The sequence below is a fragment of the Pelobates fuscus genome, chromosome 6 (genome assembly GCF_036172605.1).
Source record: "Pelobates fuscus isolate aPelFus1 chromosome 6, aPelFus1.pri, whole genome shotgun sequence".
In the NCBI taxonomy this organism is placed as follows: domain Eukaryota; kingdom Metazoa; phylum Chordata; class Amphibia; order Anura; family Pelobatidae; genus Pelobates; species Pelobates fuscus.
The window spans coordinates 142,827,907-142,854,035 of NC_086322.1; the positions used below are offsets into that span (position 1 = coordinate 142,827,907).

At 42.3% G+C, this 26,129-nt stretch overlaps 1 protein-coding gene across 7 annotated transcripts in view; it reads right to left on the bottom strand.

Annotated features, from left to right (window-relative positions):
* Positions 1–26,129, bottom strand: part of AIMP1 (aminoacyl tRNA synthetase complex interacting multifunctional protein 1) — a 68,945-nt gene that overhangs the window by 9,004 nt on the left and 33,812 nt on the right. For all 7 annotated transcript variants that reach the window (XM_063458377.1, XM_063458375.1, XM_063458372.1 and 4 more), the window contains 3 exons: positions 23,486–23,619; positions 13,616–13,729; positions 12,416–12,592 (listed from right to left, as the gene is read on the bottom strand). In XM_063458377.1, coding sequence (XP_063314447.1) covers positions 12,416–12,592; positions 13,616–13,729; positions 23,486–23,594 — 400 coding nt within the window. In that variant the 5' untranslated portion in view covers positions 23,595–23,619. The remainder of the gene's footprint in view (positions 1–12,415; positions 12,593–13,615; positions 13,730–23,485; positions 23,620–26,129) is intronic.

Below are 26,129 nucleotides of genomic sequence, written 5' to 3' on the forward strand. Positions count from 1 at the left end.
CTCCACAGACTATGGACCCTATCCTAGGAAACTCTGTGCTAGATTGGAGCATGGCCGCGACCCAGTGGAACTATGGAACCAGTTGGGCTGGTTATCTCCATTCCTGGCACTTTTTGGACATAGGGAAGATGGGGTTACGGGTAGGGGGAGCTACCCAGGGATCTATGGTTTGTAAGGATGCTTGGAGATCAGATTCCCTGGTGCCCTGAGAACACAGCAGTGGAGAAATATTAGCCTACACAGAGTAGTCCCAGGGAGGGAACTGGATGCCATTCAGCATACAATGACATAACCAGCTTATACCGATTCAATAAGCTGCCAGGGTCATGTGGGAGCAATAAGAATAGTTTTAGCACTATAGTATCAGGAGTACATGTTACATATATAAAATGAGTACCATTAAAATGGGTAATAGTAACATACCCTGGATGTAGGGCAAAAGTAACATCCCATCTGGAGTACTCAATGCCTCAACGGGACATTCTGTGATGGGATTTCAGGGAGGCCCAAAATTTAGTAGGCCTAAAATCTCCATGTGGCATATACACGTACAGGTACTGAGTGATGTGGGATTAATCCCACATCACTGAGCATGTGATGGATTTGAAAAACCACTTTCCATTCTTCTAGTGCCATACTGCCTATCCATATAAGGTAATGCCGCAAATAACGATTTGTTGATTGGTGTAAGGGTACAGATGAGGGATGAATAGCTTATAAAAAGCATGTACTCCATGTGCTCAGTGCTCAGACATTTTTAACATGAGTTCAGCTGAGACCCAATTGGGTGCGTGGCTTCTTCAGAATTCGCCTATAACATTTCTGGTGAGACCGCCGAGACGGTAAAATTTTACCCACCTCTCCACTGCAACACCCCTGGACCGATGCGTGGACTTCCTTTAGTCTCGGGTCCATTGGGCCTTCTTCGTCCAAGAGTCCATAGGCTTCTGCACAGTGGGTATTGGGGTATCCCGTCGATGAATTCCGATCCCGGGTCCAGGAACTGAAGGTAAACCCATTAGGGGTTAAATCTGTATCTGACCTTTCCCAATGGAAAGAAGAGGGGGCTGATCACCTCCTTAAGCTAAACGCTTTGTAGCTAGCCCATTTAGCATAGGGTCTGTTTGTCCAGCTGAATTCTGGTGTATATATGTTCAGTCGGATTCTGGTTACTGGACTAGTTGAATTCTGTTGTAAATTCCATTCACTAGATTTCGAAGTATGTTCTGATTCTAGTTTCTGGACCAGTTGAACTGTGAATGTAAAGGATCTGTTTTTAAATGCAGATACTTAGACACTGATTATAGTGTGTGTCAGCCAGTTTCAGGTGAACCCAAGTGCTTTGATCCCCAATTCCAACCCTGTACAATCTGTCTGGTTCTTCAAAATGCCCACTCTCAGGGGCATTGATAAATAAAACCTTGTTAAGTACCACCTCTTCCCTAGGCATCCTACTATTCGATGCATGAAAAGCAATTTCTGGTAGTGGAAAACCTTGAAACATATGTGGTAATCTTAAATGGGAACGAACCTATGGGTTTAATGATAAATATACCTATGCCCTAGTAGAAGAACCACTGACCCTGATTGTCCAAATAGGGACTTCAACTTTTGCCCATACTGGTCATGTGAAGGTTGGGCGACCAGGGGAAAAACAGTAGACCAAGACCTGATAATTCAGAGGTTACCTACTACTCCTCATTGTAAATCAATGGAGATTAATCCTGTACACATGACAGTTTCTAACCCACAGCAATTTATTAATAAGTTTGGGAATCTTTTCAGGTTTCCAAATATATGGTACAGGGACAGACCCAGGAGCCATCCTATATACAGGCCTTGAAACCGAGACCCTGAATGCCCAAACTCATCAGGTATTCCATTTCTTTAATGAGATGAGTGTTGAAGATGAAGTTCCCCACACTTTTAAAAACCTGTTCAACGATCTGGCTGAAAGTATTGCAAGTAGTCTTAATATAACTAACTGCTTTGTATGTGAAGGTACAAATATGGGAGACCAATGGCCATGGGAAGCGAGAGAAGTATGGTTCTGAGACAAATGAGCAACAGATGCCTTTCCACTCCAGTAATCAAGCAACCATACGTGAAAAATCAGAATGGCAATTAAAAACATTCATAATCGGTCATGTATGCTTAGCCAGGGCAGGTCCAATGTATAAAACACCTGTAGGCGTGTTGACTTGTCTAGGGCAGATAGGGCAGATCTACACCAACAGATGAAGCCACACCCGGCAAAACGCGTCTTGGTACCATATTGGACATTAGTAGCAACTTTTATTTCCAATTTATTTATCCAGTGTTTTATTAATACTTTTTTGGGGAACCTATCTGATTTCTGCTCCTAATTCCTGGAAGAAAATTGAAACATTTCCAGATTACCAGGGATTTGGATCACCCAAAAATAGATCCTAAGGACATCCACACCAGAGCCAGGTTCAGTAAATGGCTCTATCCTTGTGAGTGTGTTTCAGTACAACTGATTTTTTACACGTTTTAAAGTTATCTGCACTATTATATACCTCTCTATCTTTACAGCAAAACTGTAAGAAAAGAGGAAAGTATATCATTATTTTTGTTGCTCCACCTATTTTGTGTTTATTAACACTACAGGATCAGGAGTACATGTTACATATATAAAATGAGTACCATTAAAAGGGGTAACACGTCACCAGGACGTGCTTGGAAACCAGAGTATATCTGCATGCACCTTTCCTGGTTAAATACTTTATTGTTTATTGTTACTATTATTTTATTTATTAGATATTGGGGGAACCTGCCTGACAGCCCAGGGAGAAAATCCAAAGAAACAATTTGCAAGCACTATTTTCTACCCTGTAACTTTCCAGAACCCCTTAAAATCTGTACATGGGGGTACTGTTGTGTTTTACAGAAGAAAAAAAAACATAATGACTATGATACAGACATCCCAAGTCTCCCGTTAGTTCCGGGAGACTCCCACATTTTCCATGTGGCTCCCTGACACCCTCATATCATGAATAATATCCCGGAATTCACACACACAATCTGACATGCAATGTATATCAGATTGTGTATATTGATTACCAGGATATTATACATGATTTGTGCCCCCCTTCCTTCATACTAAGCAAGGGCCGGTGGAGTGCCGGCCCTTTAAGACCCGACTATCAGCTGGCAGGGAGGAAGTGATGTCAGCCTGTCACTTCCTTTCTGCTTCACAGAGAGCCGCACAGGAGGACTGGAGGCAGCATGGAATCTGCAGAGCCACACAGCAGCATGGAGGATGTATCTGGAAGATGTATCTGAGTGTTTGTGTCAGTGGGTGTGTATCTGTATGCCAGTGTATCTGAGTGTTTGTGTCGGTGTGTGTGTGTATCTGTATGTCAGTGTGTATATCTGTGTGTTTGTGTAAGTGTGTGCATCTTTATGTCACTGTGTATACCTGTGTGTGTCTCAGTGTGTGTGTGTATCTGTATGTCAGTGTGTATCTGTGTGTTTGTGTCAGCATGTGTGTGTATCTAGGTCAGTGTGCGTATTCGAGTGTGTGTCAGTGTGTATCAGAGTGTGTGTATGTCTGTGTCCGTGTGTATCTGTGTGTGTATGTGCCAGTGTGTACTTTTCAGTGTGTGTATCTAAGTGTGCCAGTATGTGTCATGGTGTTTATCTGTGTGCCAGTGTGTGTATGTATCAGTGTGCCTATCTGATGGTATGTGTGTGTGTCAAGGTGTTCATACATGTTTGTGGGCTGTGTGTGGGGAGGGTGCATGCGTGCATGGGGGGGCGGTGGCGCTGTAGCTGGGGAATCCACCTCCCTGCAATGCATTTTTGCAAGTTGGGATGTCTGATGATAGCATTTGTAAAAAGGCAGTTTTTGTGTTAAAAATGCAAAAAAAAAATCTGAACACAAAATTTGAATACCCTGGGTTGTTTACTTTTGCAAATGGTAAGCCATGATGGGGAGTAATACTCATTCCTGGGCTGTCATGTGGTTTCAAAGGTAACATAGGACCAGCAAACCAATCTGGCAAATTTCAATGTCTATAAACTGAGATACCCTGCAACTTTCCAAAACCCCATATAACATGTACATAGGTGGTACTGTTGCACTCTTGAAACATTTCTGAACACAGTGACAGTACTGTGGCAGAAGCAGCCACAAGAGACTTTTGCATTGACTATTGCATTTATTTGAACTGTATGTAATAATGTAATCGTTTCCCGAACCAGAACTCTTAGCCGGTTCGGGAACCGATTGAAATACCGAAGGATAGACCACCCTGCTGTGGTCGTGTGCCTCCCGTTAGTGGAAGGCAACAATGTTGCAAACAGGGGTAATTGAGTTTGTGTGTGGCCGGCGTTCGTATAACGAACACATGGCGGCGGCCATCTTAACTCACGAACAACAGTGTTTGGTCGTCGAGCGTCTGGAACTAAAATCGGACGCTCGACTACCCAGACACCGCTCAAACCTCCAGAACAACGGAAACGTTTGATTCAAACTGCCGACCGGCCCGCCGTTCGGTAGGATGAATCCCCCAGACTAGGGGATTCATCCGAACGCAGAGTTAGAGCCGGATGGCTAAGCTGTTCGGTACTTTTGATTCATTGAAATAGACCGACCGCAGGGCCAGAATTCATGGAGCTGTTTTCAGCTACTAAATCCTTGCGGTCTGTCAAAACTTTAACTGGCTATAACTCCCGAACTCCTGGTCCGATCTGGGTGAATTTTGAGTATGTTGCTCACCCAGATCATACCTACCAGGGGGCCCCTTAATTTTCCCCGTACCCCCTGTATTTGGGGGACATCCAGAAGGTGGGGAAAACTCTGTCTCCACTAATATGTTTAACTGTTAATCTAAGGGGAGGAGTGGGAGAGGAGATGACCACGATATGATAGGGTACTGTAAGTTACCTCCCTTGCATGGGAAAAATGCATAAAAGCAAACTTGTGAATAAAGCTGACAGTTGACTCCCAGACTACGTGTCATCTAGTCCTTGGGGAGGTGGATTATGCTGTGTTCCTGTGATTTTGTATGCTGAATCTTTGTTCCCAGCGGAGAGCCATTGGAGTAACCCCGGCCCCTCCGCTACAAGTACTATGACAGTCACAGTTAAAATAGCATGCAGAACTTGGAAAATAACATTTCTTAATTTCTCACACTTTTTTAGAGTTTGATAAAAAATTTAATTATATTTTCTATATAAAAATTTGATGTGAAATGAAAGCTCTGTTTCTCCTGAACAAAATGATATACAATAAGTGTGGGTGCACTTAATATTAAAGAGGTGAATTACGGTTAAACAGACATATAGTTCAAATTCCAGGTTTTGTTTTGGTCAGAACTTGTACAATTGCCTCCGCCCTTAAGGTGTTAAGGCAGGTAATAAAATGAGAAAAATAAGCGATTTCAACAAAAGATATATAGAAACATAGAATGTGACAGCAGATAAGACCCATTTGGCCCATCTAGTCTGCCCAAATTTTTAAAATACTTTCATTAGTCCCTGGCCTTATCTTAACCCCTTAAGGACCAAACTTCTGGAATAAAAGGGAATCATGACATGTCACACATGGGTGCCAACCCCCAACACCCTTAATCCTGCAAGTGTAATTATTGCAGTTTTTATAAACTGCAATAATTACCTTGCAGGGTTAAGTCCTCCTCTAGTGACGGTATCAGAACACAGTGGAGGAGCGTGGGCGGGGCTTAACCCAGCGCCGAGGGACATCGGCGCTGGATTCAGGTAAGTCACTGAACTTTAAATACTGTTTAAAATGACAGTGATGTTCACATTTTCAAAAGACAATAAACATGACATAAGAGACTGTATCAAAAGAAAACCCATTCAGAGGTTTATTAAAGGATTACTATAGTGTCAGGAAAACAAAGCGGTTAAAACCCCTTCAGCCACTTAACTTAATCCAGCGCCGGGCTCCCTCGGCGCTGGTGAGCTCTCATCCCCGTCCGACGTCACTGGAGCCAAATGTGCATGCGAGGCAAGTGCCGCGCGCGCATTCAAAGTGTCCAAAGTGTCTGGACGTCACCCAGACCACTTTAGCTCAATGAAGCGGTCTGGGTGCCAGGTACCTCAGGTTTTAGCTCTTCAGATGCAAACATAGCAGTTTCAGAGAAACTTAGGGTCAAGCCAGCCTCCAATGGCTGTCTTCCGGACAGCCACTAGAGGTGCATCTGCGACGCTGGAGGCATATTATGCCTCCATCGCGCATAGCGTCCATAGGAAAGCATTGAGAAATGCTTTCCTAAGGACTCTTTGAATGCGCGCGCGCGGCACTTGCCACGCATGCGCATTCGGCTCCGCTGAAGTCAGACGGGGGGGCTGACGTCGGCGGGGGAGGAGAGGTCACCAGCGCCGAGGGAGACCGACGCTGGAATAAGGTAAGCTGGACGGGGACCCTGAGGGTGGGGCCACCCTCAGGGCACTATAGTGTCAGGAAAACCGCTTTGTTTTCCTGACACTATAGTGATCCTTTAAGCCTCTATATTGCATCAGGAGCTCTACAGTAAAATGTAATTTGCTTAATGATACAAACTTTCCAAAAATTGATTCCTTGAGCTTTAGAGCATCAGAAAGAATGAATAGCACAGAACAGTACTAATGAAGGCATGAAACACATGTCAATAGTTCAAGGATGTGCCTGTGCTGCCAAGCCTGTGATACTTTAACTGTTTGTGAAATCAAAGCAGTGCCAGAAAATTAAGCTGCAGTTCTACATTTTAAAGGGGATTTTATTACAAAAAGATATGACGAACTAACTTGAAATAACTTCAAGACTCTCTCTTGCTCAGATGGGGATTTATCAAAGCTTTTTTTGACTTGTGTGCTTGGGCATCAAAATTGCCAGGCACGTCAGTTATAATCTCCCATTACTTTAAGGTGCCAAAATGGGAAGAAAAAAAAAAAAAGTGGTGCTTAACAAGCCTTTATTCAAAACTTTAAAAAAAAAAAGGCTAGCGGTTTTAGAGATGTTTGTTATGGGCCTCAGCCAAAGCAGAATTGTTTCCGTTTAGTACTACAGGTCGAACTGTAACTCAATACATACACCGGCATGTGTGCTATCTGATAGATGAGAAAACCATTTGCTGTGGGGTCTCAAATGCTTTTGAAATACTACCTGCAACGATCAGAAAACAATCACTCACATCTGTCACAGCCAATTTTATATATCAGAGGATAAAATGAAGGAGAAATGTAGATGTCACATTTGATTGTATGATTCTAGTGAATGTCACACAATTCTCTCTTTAAAACTGTGCAGCAAACCTGTTTCAGTAAAAATGCACATCCTGCTTCATGGGATTTTCAGCAGTGAAAATATAAAAACAAAGTCTTTTAATACTTTTGAAGGAAAAATATAATTAGGACTGGGGTTCCAAAGTCATGTTGTTTTAGAACTTTTATTGTAAGTTCACCTAAATACGGTCTAGCTGTAGGATGTGCTGAACAGTATTTGATGGGGGTATTGATATTAACAGAGCTGTATCTAGGTTACATGGCACCTGGCCAAAAATAAATTTTGGCAATTTTTGGGGGTCTCCCTCAGCTCCACCCCCAATCCCTTGTTGTTAGTAAAAGAGCACGTCTTGATATTCATATTTACATGCACCTACATACATTCAGATTTAGATGTTCTTACAAACATTCATATACACACACAGACACATGTACAAAGACACACATATTGATAAACACACTCATGAACATATTTACATTGATGACACACACGGACACAGACACACATATTGATAAACACACACACAGATACAAACACTTAATATTTATTTTAATATAAAAAATAATATATATATATACACACACATAGTATGTATTTATTTAACATGGAGGTCTGCCTAGCTTCTCTATTCTTATCTTGACAGGAAGAGCTGGAGTGGAGTCTCCTCCATGGAATCCACTGGCGTCCTGCTGTGATCAGTCTCAGTACACTGAAGTTCCAGCTCCCTCCTAATAAGTACTATTGCCAGGCTTGAATGAGGCCATATCCTTGCTCCAGCAACAGTACAGGGCGCGTGAATGAGTTGGGAAATCAGTAGTGTTCCCAGTAGCTCTGTTAGTGCCAGCACCACAAGCACCCACAGCACCAGAGTAGACACCTACTGCGTGGCAATTTCACAAGCACCAGTAGGCAGGTGCCTGCTCTATGCACCACACTGCAGCCTGCAACCTCCCTCCCTTAGTATGTCACTTGGTATTAAATAAAACAAGATGTTTACAGGGCCACTAGCCATTATATGCCACTAGCTATTGGTCAGTAAAAATTTAGCCTTGGCTAGTAAACCCCTACAGTGGTGAGCAGACCATGTACCCTCCAGGCTTGTTTTGGCAAGTAACTTTTAAAACCTGTCTACTGGAGTAGGACTTGAAATGTTAAGCCCTCACATATTTTAGTATTTATTATAGACAATGTGAAATAGACATGTTGCCACAGTTTCTACAGTTGTGTAGATATGTGATGTCAGTGAAAGAGTATGTTTGAGCGGGAATGGAGTTTTGGTTACACATTCACCGAAAATGGAGCAGTACTTATGCTATCGGTGAAGTGGGTAAAGGTACATGCCCAACATGCCAGTGTCTTGAAGGAGGGTTAGGTCTAACATAAAATGGACAAAAGAAAAATAAATGGGAATCACATTCATGTACTATTATTATTATTATTGCCATTTATATAGGGCCAACAGATTCCGTAGCGCTTTACAAAATTATAAGAGGGGATATTTAGCTATAAATAGGACAATTACAAGAAAACTTACAGGAACGATAGGTTGAAGAGGACCCTGCTCAAACGAGCTTACAGTCTATGGAAGGTGGGGTATAAAACACATTAGGACAGGAAATCGCAGTCAAATAAGGGAGAACATTTTTTTTGAGAAAATGTGTTTTGTTATATAGATATGAAGATTATATATATATATAAAATCACATATATAATCATAGACATATATATATACACACACTTATGCTTATGAGTGTTTAAACCAAAGTTAAGGATGCAGTGTGTTAACCGTTGGATTTCAGATGAGGAGAGGTTTAGTGACTTGATTGGTGTGTTTTGAAAACCAGCTGATCTACACTATCTATAAGTATGGTAATGACCATGGGGTGGGGTGTGGTGGTGCATGGAGGGTGGGCATCCTTTCAGAGATGATACCTCTGCTTAGGCGTTTCTCCAATGCGTGGTTGCTTGTGAGTACTGCGTATTGCTAAGCAATGCTGTTATTTAGGGCCCAGTCTGGGGTTAAAAAAAAAACAAAAAAAAAAAAACACCATTATGGGTGGGGAGACATGGAGATATTGAGGTAATTAGAGATGAAAAGCCAGAGGAGATAACATTTACGATAAAAAGATATGATCAGATATAGGTGAAGTCATAAACAGTGAACATAAATTTACAAGACTATCAGTGAAAGAAGTTAACACTAGCTAAACAAACAATTAACAAAAAAGTAATAAATAATGTATATACAATATTATCAGTTATTTCTTTTTTTTTTTGCTAACAAATTGCTGGTTGTTGGTTAGTGGATAGTATGTGAATACCATATGTTGCACTGCGGCACACTTCATTCCATTTCTTTAAAAAAAAATAAAAAAAAAAAAAAATTGAAAAATCCCTACTGGCTTTTATAAGAAGTGCAATCTTTGTAATTGGCTTATTGGATTACAATCAATGAATTGCAACTTTCTAATTAAAACTTATGCGTTCCAGATGATATTCTGTTTTCTTTTCCAGAGGAAATCAGGTCTTCCAAGTATGAATTAGCATGCTGAAACTTAAATGCATATCAACTCTTGAGTGTACAGAAATTAGTGATTATAATTATTTTGATTCTGGACCACATCAATGATCACAAAAAAATTGTGCTTAAAGGGACAGATATAACCTATCTGAATATATAGTCTATCACTTGTAAAAGTCAAACAGCAAAATACGTCTGAGGCAGTGCTTTAGAATGCAATATCTAATTATGGTTGAGTGAATGGGTTATAAACATGGCACAAGTCACATTGCAATAAAAATTATTTTGTCCAATACTTCACATTGTGAACAAACTCCAGGAAAATAACAGTCATATCTTTTTCTTAATGGCACACTCCAACATAACTTTAATTAATTTGTGACTGGCGCCATGTAGGTTATGCCACCACAACTTATGCATTGTGTGACAGCCCTCGTATAATAATCATTAAAAGTGCTCCCAGAGAGCAGGTCTTGCCCCAAATAATGAGACTATTATGTTTCATAATGCCTCATTAATGGGGCATCCAGGAAATCATAAAAAGGAGGCTCCCCTAATCATGTGATCACATGCCAATTACTGCATGCCACCATAGAGTTCCCCATTTAAAATGGTACATATGGAATTCTGAATCCTGAGTTAGATATTAGCCATGGCTCTCCTACTATGTTTTTACTATGTTCTTACAATGTTTCTACAAATGATTTTATGCTGTAATGTACAGATGATACCAGAGGCAGTATTACAGGCTAGAATCAGTGCAACTAGGCAATTACCCATGTAACTCCTAAATGGCAAATTGAGCATTGCGACTGCAGGGGCATGATCTATACACCAAAACTGCTTCATTAAGCTAAAGTTTTTTGGTGCCTATAATATGACTTTAAATTAAACATAGAAAAAGTGAAAAAAGCACAATTTGCGAATGCATGGGATTGTGAAAAAAACTCTGTTACAAATAGGCTAATGCATTTTATTGCTATTTGTCTCAAATATGAATGGCTATTGCAATGAATATATTAAAATAACATTTTCCTTTATTCTAAAAATTCTATCTTGACATTGTAAATATAGCTTAGTTGCTGACAGCAGTCACTGTGTTGAACTGTTGGAACTTAAGCAGCCTGCATTAGAAGAATGGATAGTCGGGCAGATACGTAAATAGTATGTATCTGCCGGATTATCCAATTTTTCAGCATTAAGTATGTCACTGCACTTCTGTCTCTCTATCCATCTGTACATCATATGACAGACAACAGATACATATATAGTAATAAACTTACTATGTGTCTGCACAGGTGTCCTATTTTTCAAGGGTTGGTTCAAATTTAGACTTAAAATGTTATATTGTAATCTTGTTTCTGTTGACTGTTACAATGTTAATACTTTGCCCTGCAAAATAAGTGGAAATAGGGTCACCTCACCTCTACATGTCTGGGTACAGTCCAGGTATAGGAAAAAAAATGTACTGCACGCACAAAACAAACTAGAGGCACTTGAGGGATTTTAAAAACGGGAATTTAAAGAAAACAGTATTTTTTTTTGTGTGTGTGTATATATTTATTTATTTCTTTTTAATATTAAAATACCCTTTCCTCCTCTATCATACAGGCCAATACTAAAATTCAGGCGCGTTCTCAAACATATGAAAGTACTCATTGTAAGGTACATAAAAAAAAGAATTATGTGTCTTTTAATTACATTTGAACAGCTCTACATAACTTCACTGAATTTGGGTTCCATAAATGCCTTGCCCTCAGGGTACCTTGTCAGAATTTATCTTAAATTCTATTTACTTGTGAAAATCAATACTTCCTCTGGAAGCAAATTCCAGAGTCTGATCACTCTCCAGATATAAAAAAAGGAAATTGCCATTAATCAAAATCTTTCTTCAACAAGTTTTACTTTAAATTTATCTGATTGCCAAGTTCTTTGTTCACGGACTAAGTATTCGCGGTTTATTAAGTCTGGTGTATATGTCAGTGAGCAGTAACGAATCATCCCCTAAGACACACTCTTGTAAGAGAAAATTGGCCAGCAAGTGAATGTTTAAATTACAGAGGAGAAGCTCAAATGATGCACAGAAGTGTACTTCAGTACAAACAGCAATTATATTTTGTTATAGCAAATTATGCACTTACATTTTAGACATCAAGTACAGGGGTCATGAAAATCAATGCAGCCTATGGTCTAGCTTATTGCCTGTATTAGGTCTTAACAGCTTTCCTATCATTGCATTATCTTTACTAAACCTTGTAACTTGGATTTCATGTGATTAAAATACCTGAAGTGGCAAATTAAATGGGAGACATGCCTCATTTTTGCCTGCATTCCTCTTCACAGAGTAATTTGTATAGGATCTCCACATCAACTTTTAAAACCTTCTTACAAAATATATTTCGTTGCATGCTATCATTTACGCAAATATGCAGTCCCTGAGCAAAGAAAACATGCAACAAATTTACTCCACACAGTTGAGGACACGATGCTCTTGGAAAAAACAACATTTGCATCCACAAAAGTATACAAATATAATGCAAGAATTTGTGTTGTAACTAGTTCCAAACTCTCTCTCTCTCTCTCTCTCTCTCACACACACACACACACACACACACACACCTCTACTGTATTAAAGCTACCTTTTTTTTCTGGCCTTTCCTTCTTCTTTTTCTCTTCTCCTACTGATTTTGGTGCTGGAGTGACAGGTTTTGCGGAAGCTGAAGGGATGGGTTTTACAGAAGCTGGCTGGACAGCAGGGGTAGAGGTAGAAGAATTGGAGTCAGCTGAGGCACTTGCTGGAACCCCAACTTGTTTTACTGACAAAGAAAAAGTCCATTATTAGAATATATAAAAAAAACTTTACATATCACACAACTATGGACTACTGCAAATATCTTGGAATCTATAAATACAGTTTAATGAGAAATCATCACCAGAACCCCTACAGCTTAATTTAGTGGTTCTGGTGTCCACAACCAGTATTACGCATTTTGCCACACATGCCTAATACCCTCCCATTACTTTCCTGGGAAAGCATTGGATTGGCTGAGATCATGAAGACTGATGACCATCCACAGCAAGACCAATGCGGAGATGGATAAAAAGTAAGTTTAAATGCTATTTAACTCCGCTCCAAGTGGATCTAGATAAATAAACATGTACCCTAGCACTATAGTGTTCCTTTGATACATGCATGTTTAGACAATGAATCCCCGCAACAGACCAGAATTTAGGAATGACAGCATTATGACAGTTTAAGGCTCTTAAATTGTTCCTGTGGATTAATGTTGTTTTGTGCTGGTTTCATCTGTTTGTGTACCCCATAAACAAACAACTATGAAAGTGGAGAGAAAAAAAACGAATTACACATTATCATGCACACACAACACTGGGGAGGCAGTGTTGCAAATAGAATACAGTGTCCACTGAAACAGGCTCTCGTTTGATTTTAATGAAGTTACCATGATGAATGTTGAATATGCACACAAATAGTGTATTAGTCTGCTGTAGTGATTATTGTGCCAGGAGCCCATGCTACATCTGGTCTTCTCCAGCAGGACAGCCAGTGCCGATTCAAGACCATGCTCATTGGATGCATGCTCTCAGCCAATGTGTGCAGACCTGTTGGTATGGTCCTGCATTGCTCTATAGAGCATTCTGGCTTCTCTTGTTGGAGAAGACCAGATACAGTGGGAGCCATGTAACAAATCAAACTGTATTAACATGGTTTGACATCATACTCCTTGGTGAGTGCTTTTAATTTCCACCAAATAAAATACCTGTCTTATAACTGTAATTAAGACAGTGATATCCCCACATTTCTAAATAGTAGTAGTTACCTCCGTTTTTTACTTCTGCTTTTACAAGTTGTTCTTTCAGGGTATCAATTTCCTTCTTCAGTTTTGCATTTTCTACACGAAGTTTCTTCTCTTCACGTACAGATGCCTGCAAAACTAAGATCCGTAAATGGGAATTAATACGCATGGCTTCTGAGAAAGTTAGTTTGATAATTTCATTACTGCAAAAAATTCGTATTCGCCAGGAGAGAAAAAATGGTCAAAGTGAATCTAAAAAAGTGGTGTAAAATACTTCACATTTCATCATAATTTAAAGCAGAGCTAAGCAACCTTCAGCACTCCAGTTGATGTGTATTACATCTCCCATAATGCTCTTGCAGCCATAATGTTGGCAAAGTATTAGGTGAGATGAAGTCCACAACATCTGGAATGCTAAAAGTTGCCTACCCCTGATTTAAAGGGACTCTATAGGCACTCACACCACTTCACGCCAATTAAGTAGTCTGGGTGCTATGTCCCCATGTCCGTTTTAACCCTGCAGCTGAAAACATTGCCATTTTGCAGGAAGGGTAATGTTTTCATTACAAGGTTAAAGAAAAAAAGAGGTTAGCGCTAATAATAAAAAGTAGTCAGCAGCCTAGCAGAAGGTATCCCTTTAACCCTCTAGCATAAGAATAGGAAACAACAACAACAGTAGTGCAAGGCTGCACCAAAGAATATCAATGTGGACTATAGATAGTAAAAAGCATATATATAAAACATATATATATATATATATATATATATATAAAAATCTAGATAACCCCTGCACTCCAACCAAAACAATTAGAAAAAATACCTGGTGCTCTGGTGGCCAAATAATACAGAATACAAAAAATACCGGCACTCAAGGATTGACAGCACATCAAATCTTCATTTATTTCGAAGACAGGAATCGACGTTTCAGCACCTCACAGGAGCTTTCATCAGCACAAGCTCCTATGAGGGGCTGAAACGTCGATTCCTGTCGACTCCTGTCTTCGAAATAAATGAAGATTTGATGTTTTTGTATTATATATATATATATATATATATATATATATATATATACTGTATATACTCGAGTATAAGTCGAGTTTTTCGGCACATTTTTTGTGCTGAAAAACCCCAACTCGACTTATACTCGAGTCAATGTCTGTATTATGGCAATTTACATTGCCATAATACAGACATGGGGCTGGCAGGAAGCTGTTACTTAACTCTCCTGCAGGTCCTGTCAGCTCCCTTCTCCTCCGCGCCGGTCCGTCAGCTCCCCTGTCAGCTCCCAGTGTAAGTCTCGCAAGAGCCGCGGGGTCATAGTGCCGCTCTCGCGAGACTTATCCTGGGAGCTGACCGGACCGGCGCGGAGGAGAAGGGAGCTGACAGGAGCTGCAGGAGAGGTAAGTGCTTCCCTCCCTGCAATGTATCAAGCAGGGAGGGGGGACGAAAAAAAAAAATATATTAATAAAATAATATTTAAAAAATAATAATATAATATAACAAAAAACAATTATTAAAATAATAATTGGGGGGCGGGGCCTGACCGTGGACCAGAGAAGACGCTCACCACAAGAGCTCCTGAGAACCACGGCAAACAAAGCTGACTTAACAAGCCAAAACGGCAATCAATCGGACCAGATCGGTCACCCAGAGTGCGGTGACACCGGGGGATACACGTGGATACCAAACAAGCAGCATACCAACCCCGTTCACCCGACACAGGTGGTGAGGCCTATAAGGATGGTGGGCAGAGGAGAGACGGCCGCTCTCCTAATGCCACGACCGACCAAGCCACGAACCTCGAGACCCTGTCCTCCCCCCTTTGGACCGGTGGGGGTTATCCCGGTCCACCCCCACGAGATACCCTTGCATAGCGAAGGAAAAGCAACCACTATAATGAGAACTACACTTACCGCCAAAAAGCCATCTAAAATGGCGGGTGCAGCTCACGCGGCCTGCACACGACTCGCCTGGCTGGAAACTGAGCACCGATTGAATTCAATCTTCACCGCCTTCTGGCAGCGGCTAAAAGCTCGCCTACAGCCGCCTGTGCGCACACCACTGACTACCGATAAGACAAGCACCCCACCAAGAGGCACCCAGCGGAGGGAAGCAGGAGCCCCTCCTAACGATACACACACGAAAACCAAGCATCACAAGGGAGCCCCCTCGGGATCCCACATGTACGACAGGGTGAACAACTTCAGAATGGGGCCCAGGAAGATCCCTCGGAGAAAACTCCAACGACACTCCTACCAGCGACTCACACCCCGGAGGGGCAAGACCAGCCCAACCCGACAGGCGAACCGGTGGGGCGAAAGGCCCGGAGAAATGCAAGCATCAAGACGGCGAACAAGGCACGGCCGCAGCCTACGGCAGGCGAACCCAGCACAACAAGCAGCATGGCAAGCACTTCACTCACCGACCGCTAGACCGCCGCAAGACACAAGAGCTCAGGGTCCATACTCACACGGGAGAAGGCACCGGCTGCGAGAAAGCATCCAGCCCAGACAAGGCATTGGCTGACACTACAGCGATTGAAACCTCATGCCAGGCAAGGTGTGCACTGTTACCCGCTCTCAACATGCCTTACATGAACTCCCCGCAACCACTTAATCAGATGACTTAATTTTTCATCCTTAGTTTATGTTGCCAAGCAGACTTGCACAGGGGATCACAGGGTGGGTCCCAATCTTAGTTTAAACAGCTCAAAGGCAAACAGTAACTTCTATAAGCATCGATATCAGCCTGTTCTTGCTAATCTGTAAGCGTTTAATGTGTTCTCATCTGCCTTACCTATTGTACTGCTGTAGCCTACATGTGACTAACTAACCAAGTAGACCTAGCATGAATACCACGGTATAATCTAACGGTCTTAATCTGTTAATAGGGATAGTGTAGTAAGCATGAATGTTTAAAAAGTGCAGACCTGATTACATACAACAATATACTGTCTCTGGAAATGCTTTCCTAGTCTGTAAATTTCATGTTATTTTCATGTTTTAAAAAAAAAAAAAAAATGTGCTGTTTAACCTGCCATACCGTGTAATGCTATGAAAACGCTTGCAGCAGCTGTCGTGGCTCTGCCTGCTTACTGTTATTTTATGCACAAATAAAATAAAGAATTAAAAAAAAAAATAATAATAATAAAAAAAATGCCCACCACGGCTCTGCAACACATACACAAACACACACTGCATCACACACACACACACACTGCATTCATTATATACACACACTGTAAATAAATATTCAATTAATATAATTTTTTTAGGATCTAATTTTATTTAGAAATTTACCAGTAGCTGCTGCATTTCCCACCCTAGTCTTATACTCGAGTCAATAAGTTTTCCCAGTTTTTTGGGGTAAAATTAGGGGCCTCGGCTTATATTCGGGTCGGCTTATACTCGAGTATATACGGTATATATATATATATATATATATATATATATATATATATATATATATATATATATATAAGTGTGCCAACTATCTTTTTATACATATTCTCTATTTTTTTCCTGGCTTTTTATCAATTTTATCGCATGCTTACAAGTTTATCCGAGGTGGGGATCATACCACGAACGCTGTTACCATAGTGCAGTTGGCCTGCACTATACTTAGTTGGACATCATTCCCTCCAGAAGGCAATCGTTCATATATCCCATAAGCGGGGATCATACCGATGTACACCCGTTATACCTGAGCTGGCTATAGCTCTTTCAAATGTGAGTAGTGATGTCCCGAACGGTTCGCCGGCGAACATTGCATGTTCGCGTTCGCCACGGATGGCGAACATGTGCGATGTTTGGTCCGCCCCCTATTCGTCATCATTGTGTAAACTTTGACCCTGTACCTCACAGTCAGCAGACACATTACAGCCAATCAGCAGCAGACCCTCCCTCCCAGACCCTCCCACCTCCTAGACAGCATACAATTTAGATTAATTCTGAAGCTGCATTTTTTTTTTGTTTTTATTATACATTATCCTCCTTTGTGTTTATTATACATTATCCTCCCCATAGCCAGTAACCTGTGTTTATTATACATTATCCCTCCCATAGCCAGTAACCTGTGTTTATTATACATTATCCCTCCCATAGCCAGTAACCTTTGTTTATTATACATTATCCCCCCCATAGCCAGTAGCCTGTGTTTATTATACATTATCCCACATAGTCATTTATCGTTGGACCTAGGCAGCATGATGTCTTAGGCCGGCCCAGAGAGTGAGTGTTTAATATAATATATATGTTCAGAAACATATTAGTAATATATGTAAATCGGGTTCATGCAAAGAGGGTGAAAAGGTATTAAAGAAAAACACACTTATTGCATCAAATTTACAAAGCCAAACTTTTAAAAGCTTTTAAAAGCTTTCCTCATTTCTTTCTCGGGATGAGGAATATATCGGTTGTAGACTGAGGATTTCCATCTGCCCAATCTTTTAATAATATGCACTGGAGTGTCAGTGTTGAAGGAGACCGAAGCTGCCCCTATTCTAAATGAAAGACCCGAGACATGGATACAACCCAATCTTAGGAGCAGAGGCGGCTCTCTAATTAGGCGGTTTAGGCGGCCGCCTAAGGCCTCGCGCTGGCTGCGGCCTCGCGGCCGCCTAAACCGCCTGTTGGCAGAGTGTGTCAGGTCCTCGGTCAGTGACCGAGGACCTGACACCAGGAGGGAGCCCGGCGGCTTGCCCGGTATGCCGCCGGGTGCGAAGCCCCTCCTGGCTGCCCGGCCAGCCACCGCAGACACTGGTCTGCAGCTCCGCAGTGAGCAGAGCTGCAGACCATGTGTCTCGCGAGAACCGGCCAATCAGAGCGTTGCCGCGGGTTACCACGGCAACGCTCTGACATCTCGCGAGATTACATGGTCTGCAGCTCTGCAGAGCTGCAGACCAGGAGCAATGGCCACCGGACCACCAGGGAGACCACTGGACCACCAGGGAAATTAAGGTAGGCTCTCTATCACCCCCCCTCAGCCTCACCCTCAGCCTCACAACCCCCAGCCACCCTCAGCCTCACTACCCCCAGCCACCCTCAGCCTCACTACCCCAGCCACCCTCAGCCTCACTACCCCCAACCACCCTCAGCCTCACTACCCCAACCACCCTCAGCCTCACTACCCCCAGCCACCCTCAGCCTCACTACCCCCAACCACCCTCAGCCTCACTACCCCAGCCACCCTCAGCCTCACTACCCCCAACCACCCTCAGCCTCACTACCCCAACCACCCTCAGCCTCACCACCCTCAGCCTCACTACCCCCAGCCACCCTCAGCCTCACCACCCCCAGCCACCCTCAGCCTCACCACCCCCAGCCACCCTCACCACCCCCAACCACCCTCAGCCTCACCACCCCCAGCCACCCTCAGCCTCGCCACCCTTAGCCTCACTACCCCAAGCCACCCTCAGCCTCACCACCCCCAGCCACCCTCAGCCTCACCACCCCCAGCCACCCTCACCACCCCAGCCTCACTACCCCAAGCCACCCTCAGCCTCACTACCCCAAACCACCCTCAGCCTCACTACCCCAAGCCACCCTCAGCCTCACTACCCCAAGCCACCCTCAGCCTCACTACCCCAAGCCACCCTCAGCCTCACTACCCTCAGCCTCACTACCCCAACCACCCTCAGCCTCACTACCCCCAGCCACCCTCAGCCTCACTAACCCCAACCACCCTCAGCCTCACCACCCCCAACCACCCTCAGCCTCACCACCCCCAACCACCCTCAGCCTCACCACCCCCAACCACCCTCAGCCTCACCACCCCCAACCACCCTCAGCCTCACCACCCCCAACCACCCTCAGCCTCACTACCCCAACCACCTTCAGCCTCACTACCTCAACCACCCTCAGCCTCACCACTCCCAGCCACCCTCAGCCTCACCACTCCCAGCCACCCTCAGCCTCACCACTCCCAGCCACCCTCAGCCTCGCCACCCCCAACCACCCTCAGCCTCACTACTCCCAACCACCCTCAGCCTCACCACCCTCAGCCTCACTACCCCCAACCACCCTCAGCCTCACTACCCCCAGCCACCCTCAGTCTCACCCCCCACCACCCTCAGCATCACTACCCCCTCACCACTCTCAGCCTCACTACCCCCCACCACTCTTGGCATCACTACCCCCACATCAGCCTCACTACCCCCTCACCACCCTCAGCCTCACCACCCCCACCACTCTCAGCCTCACCCCCACTACCCCCACACCACCCTCAGCCTCCACCACCCTCAGCCTCACTACCCCCACACCACCCTCAGCATCACCACCCCCAACCACCCTCAGCCTCACCACCACCCTCAGCTTCATCACCCTCAGCATCACGCCTCACCCCCCACCACCCTCACCTCCCCCACCACCCTCAGCCTCACCACCCCCCCACCACCCTCAGCATCACCCCACCAACCTCAGCCTCACCACCACCATCACCCTCAGTATCAACTCTCACCACCCTCAGCCTCACTACTCCCACCACCCTCAGCCTCACTACTCCCACCACCCTCAGCCTCACCATCCCCCACCACCCTCAGCCTCACCATCCCCCACCATCCTCAGACTCCCCACCCCACCACCACCCTCAGCTCACCGTCCCCCACCACCCTCCGCATCAACCCCACTCCTTCTCACATCACCCCCCTCCTTCTCACATCACCCCCCCTCACTCTCACATCACCCCCCCCTCCTTCTCACATCACCCCCCCTCACTCTCACATCACCCCCCCTCACTCTCACATTACCATCACCCCTCTCACATCACCCCCCACACATCACCTCCCTGTCACCATCACCCCCTCTCACCATCACCTGCCTCTCCTTCTCACCATCACCCCCCCCATACACACAACACACTTCAAGCAGCTACCCCAAACACGTAGGGTCTCAGACAAAAACGCAAAAATGCTCACAGAGACATACATTCACACACAAGGATACTCTGTCAGACACACTCTCAGGCAAATACACAGGTAAACTTTTTTGTTAGTGGGGCCTCATGTTTGAGTTTCGCCTAAGGCCTCATAAAGTCTAGAGCCGCCTCTGCTTAGGAGTAGTGTTCTGATGTAGAAGATGAATTTAGTCGTAGTCAGAGGGATTCAATGAGAGTAGTGGTGAAATGTGTGTGGTATGACTGAGTGTGGGTAAGTAAGAGTCAAGTATTTTAACTGGGCACTAGTTCTAGGTGGGATAAAGTGGTATAGCGGATGGATGAGTAGTTTGGTTCGTTTTAGAGGTTTGTAGAGAAAGTATATAGTGATCATGATTTTTAGCGATATCCAATATTTTTAAGGTGGTCTCAAACAAACATAAAATGCTATATAAAATTTGTGGGAATATCGAATAGTAGTGTACAGTAAATCAGAGAGGGCTCAGAATATCGAACCATCGATCGGTATCCAACCTTGTGCAAATGGGGAGTTTGCGGTTGTGCAAATGGACTGTTTGCGGTGCGTTAAACGGGGAGTTTGGTCTGTCACTGTGAAGCGGGCATAACCCTTACACTAACTGATCGATACAACATCATACCTGATGTTTTAAAGCACGTTATTCCAAACAATTTAGGAATGCTAGGTGATTTATGCCCTTTATGGATTAAAACCAGACTGCATCAACTATGTAATTTTCCATGGGAGTTTTGCCATGGATCCCCCTCCGGCATGCCACAGTCCAGGTGTTAGTCCCCTTGAAACAACTTTTCCATCACTATTGTGGCCAGAAAGAGTCCCTGTGGGTTTTAAAATTCGCCTGCCTATTGAAGTCTATGGCGGTTCGCCCGGTCGCGATCATTTGCGGCAGTTCGCGAACGGAAAATTTTATGTTCGCGACATCACTAAATGTGAGTTATATATATATATATATATATATATAAAAAATATGTACAAGGTGCACTCACAGGTCTTAATAAGTGGTTTAGTTTATTCTCTGGTGCAAATTACATATGCAGAAAAAAAAAATCAGTGATCAACGTTTCGACCCTTATAGGGCCTTTTTCAAGAATCTTGAATATTTTGTTGGTTACTAAAGGGTGAGTGCCAAGTTTACCTTCTTTTTTTATACATATATATATATATATATATATATATATATATATATATATATATATATATCTTTCTTCTCACATATATTCACCCATGCATTCTATACAATCAGTCTCTCATTTTGTGTCTTCCATATTACGAGAACAATTGGACTACTATAAACAGTGAGGACACCCCATCACCACACGCACCTTAAGAGACATTTATTGCCATAGTGCAACTTCTAATCATTTTGGACTATTTTATATGCAAAAACAACATCCTAATTATTAACTATTATTTTTCACTTGATATATATATACGTTTTATTTATATGCTTTTTACTATCTATAGTCCACATTGATATACTTTGGCGCAGCCTTGCACTACTGTTGTTGTTGTTTCATTACAAGGTTAACCTGCCTCTAGTGCCAGTCTTATAAACAACCACTAGAGACGCTTCCGCAATCAGATGATCTCAAAGGGACCATCTGATGAGAACAGAGCAGTGTTTTGCCGCGAATGTGAACTAGCCTCCTAATGCTTTGTTATGGGAAAGCATTGCATTGGCTGAGATTATCGATTTTGATGATGTCAGCCAAAAGGATGGAGTTGCACCAGAGATGGAGTTGCTGTTAGGGATACAAGTTATGTAAAATTACCTTTTTAAACACTTAATATTTCGGTCTCGGTCACACAAATGGTAAACAGGGAACTGTAACATTAGGAATACACATTTGTATGCTATAGTGTTCATTTAAGTTATATTGTCACCTAAAGTGAATGAAAAATTGTTGTACACATTAATGTGATAAAACAGTGATTTAACTGAAACATCTATTAGGACTTCTTAGACTATACCTACATATCAAATGGGAAAAAATAAATTTCCAGGCACACCTGAGGTTTCTTCTAAAAGAAAGTCTTTTTAATTGACAAGTGGAGACAACGTTTCGGCTCCTCTCTGAGCCTTTGTCAAGTCAAGGAGCCGAAACGTTGTCTCCACTTTCTTATTTCAAATAAAAAGACTAGATTTTAGAAACCTCAGGTGTGCTTGGATATTTCTTTTTTTCTCATTTGATGTCTTCAGGGATTGGCCCTCCCTTTCTGGAGCACCCTTCAGGAAGTATTCCACCTTTTTTAGTGTGTGCTTTATACTCTCTTTGTTTTTGCAAACAACTATGCCTACATATCAACTGACCGTTATCCTGTCATTTGATTTGATGGGGGAAAAAATAGCAGCACCAACAAACTTAAAGGGACACTATAGTCACCAGAACAACTACAGCTTATTGAGTTTGTTCTGGTGAGCAGAATCATTACCTTCAGGCTTTTTGCTGTAAACACTGTCTTTTCAGAGAAAATGCAGTCTTTACATTACAGCCTAGTGATAACTTCACAGGCCACTCCTTAGATGGCTGTTAGAGATCCTTCCTGCATCCAAACAGTGTCTCCACCCTCTGCATGCAGACACTGAACTTTCCTCATAGAGATGCATTGATTAAATTCATCAATATGATGAGATGCTGATTGGCTAAGGCTGTGTTTGAATTGTGCTGGCTCTGCCCCTGATCTGCCTCTTTGTCAGTCTCAGCCAATCCTATGGGGAAGCATTGTGATTGGATCAGGCTACCACTTCTGCTGATGTCAGCAGGCAGTGGACAGGTTTTAAAGGAAACAGGGTCAAAGTAAGCAGCTGCAGACTTGAATACAAGTAAGATTTTACTATATTTAGGGAGGCATGAGTGGGACAGGGGGGCTAGATGGTGGTTTTAACCCTATAGGGTCAGGAATACATTTGTATTCCTGACCCTATAGTGCTCCTTTAAGAATATAACCAAGAATATAAGCTGTAGATATGAAAGTGTTCTTACTTGCTTTTTCTTTGAGGAGAGCAACTTGCTGTTTGAGGTATACAATAACTTGATCGGCCTCTGAAGCCCTCTGCTCCAACCTGTTTAATACTGTGCTGTTGGTAGCCATCCTTGCTAGTGATCGGGCTAAAAACCTTAAAAAAAATGCCAGATTGTTAGTATAAATACAATGGACCAGCAATATATAAAAGATCAATATACGTACCGTACATATACACTTTTAAATACTCTACAACTAAAACATGTTACAAATAATTGACATTTATGTGTGACATAACATATTATGAGTAAACTCCTTAATAGTGAACTTTTGTTTCTATGGTTTTTGCAATAGCTAACTCTCTCTAATTTTTTTCATTTGCATCTACATAATATTGTACCAAAACAGCCTTGCACAGGTTACAAATAATTTTGACTCCCATGATGCAGTGTGAGCATAGTGTAAAGAACTCCTTTAAGTATCAATGAAAACTAATGGCTCCTGCCACTGGAAGTTGCGTGGATATATACTACATCTGCTGCACTTTTCAAATCAATAAAACATTTCAACAGATTTACATGGAGAGGGAAAGAAGGACTGTCACATTGAGAAACTAAACAGCTCCCCTTTAATTTGGTATGTGAAGTACAACTTTAAAGCATAAATGGCTGGATGAGATGTACAATGTTGCAGGGGGGCATACAAGGAGCAAATTCAACTGTCTAATGAGGTTGCTCAGAAACATATAAAGTAAAAATAAGAGACAGCTGTAGCATCGCAAACAAACACTAGCATCATTAGAGTTTCTTGTCCAAATTAGAGGTAAAATGACAGCCAAAACAGAATTCTAGATAATTTGTTTTTACATTGCTGAACCTTTACTAAGCTATTTGGTTTCTTCGGAGCATATATCCTGTCATTTTGAGTAATTATGTCCAAATGTGGATGCTTGTGGTGCAAATTGCTGTTTTGTACAATGGAAATTAACATTCTCTTATAACATACCAGAAAAAGTAAACCTTGCCTTTAATCTGTCAAGCAAATAATAATACAGTTACTGTAGAAATAAACCTAGAAATGGTCCAGTGACTGAATGATCACCGAAGCCAACATTTTGTGTTCGTCATTTCTTCATCTCTATACCTAGATCCCTTTTGTTTTCTTGGCCACAACAATATGGTTAGCAGGTCATCGAGCTGCGATAATTAACTTAATTTGTCAGAGGGAACGAGGGAACCACACCTTGTAGATTCCATCAATCCCTGGCATTCCAGTAGGACCAGTATTTGTGATACCTCACATACACTGAACTGGGCAAATGACACGTATATGACATACCCTGCAGCTATAATGAATTTATTGACGGTACTCATGGATGTTACGTTTTCGCATCATAACTTATACTATGGGGATACAACCTTTGGAACTCCAGATATTGTGATCTGGATCTCCCATAATGCTCTTACAGCCATAGAGCTAGCAAACCATTAAAGGAGATCTGCTCCGCAATATTGGGAGCACCAAAAGGTGCCTCCCCTGACCGATATAATAGGTAAATTATGTTGTTATATTAGGTGTAACCAGTTAAGACCAGGGCTGTGGATTGGTACACAAAACCTTCAACTCCGATATTATATCATAATTACTCTACTCCAATTTACTGTATACACACACACATTCATTTGAGGGTTGACTTATCAGGCAAATATAGGCCAAACCTATAAACAGTAAAATTAGATAAAGTCGGTACATTTTTACTGGCACCAGTACCAAATAATTGCTTCCAACTCCACCAGTCAAGACAGCTCACACACTTAACTTATTTTGTATGCGGACTACAATCACTGCTTGCCTCTATTCCAGGATTATGAATATCCCTACAACTACATTTTGCGTGTCTACTAGAGCCCTCACAATATTTCGAGCTCAAAGCAAGCATGTAACTATTTTTTGTGCAGTCATTTGTCCTCTTTTGGTTCCTTATTCAGATAAAGGAGTATAGAACACAAGAAGGCAATCCTTGTTAAAAAGGAGTATCACACCTGTGGAATCAAACATGTGTCAGCGAGTGCGAAGAAAGTGGTTTAGTGGACTTTGAGTATTTAGTATAACTAAAAGGTTACATGACACGGTCAAAGATAATGCAGCAGGAAGAGAGTAGGATGGTGGGGATATTAAAAACAGACCTGCATGAGATTTTGTCATATTATTTATAATAAAACACTAAATTCTTGCTGAAAAATGTCACTTCACTTTTGAAAGGGAAGATATATTTTGAAAGTCTAATAATGACTTCTAACCCCTTTCTGTATGTGCAAGACCTGCAACATAAACATTCCAGAGTTTTCACCTGGCAATAGATAAAGCTCATATGATATTTTATTTTACTATATGTACAACAGCTGAAAGATGTTATTAATCATCTCACTTCAATGGGGATAGCTTATTTCCGGAATGAAATCATTTAATACTAGCCCTTCAGGCACTAAATATGTTGACTGCTAACTGCATCTAAAGCATGTCCTTTGCCAACATTTCCATCTCGTTATCCCATTTTTTTTCAAACTGCAGAATAAGAGGCCATATTGTTTTTATAAGGAGGCAAACTACCAGAGTTAGATTCCTTTAATGGCCACTCTTAGCAACGTAACCACCTTGTCTTAC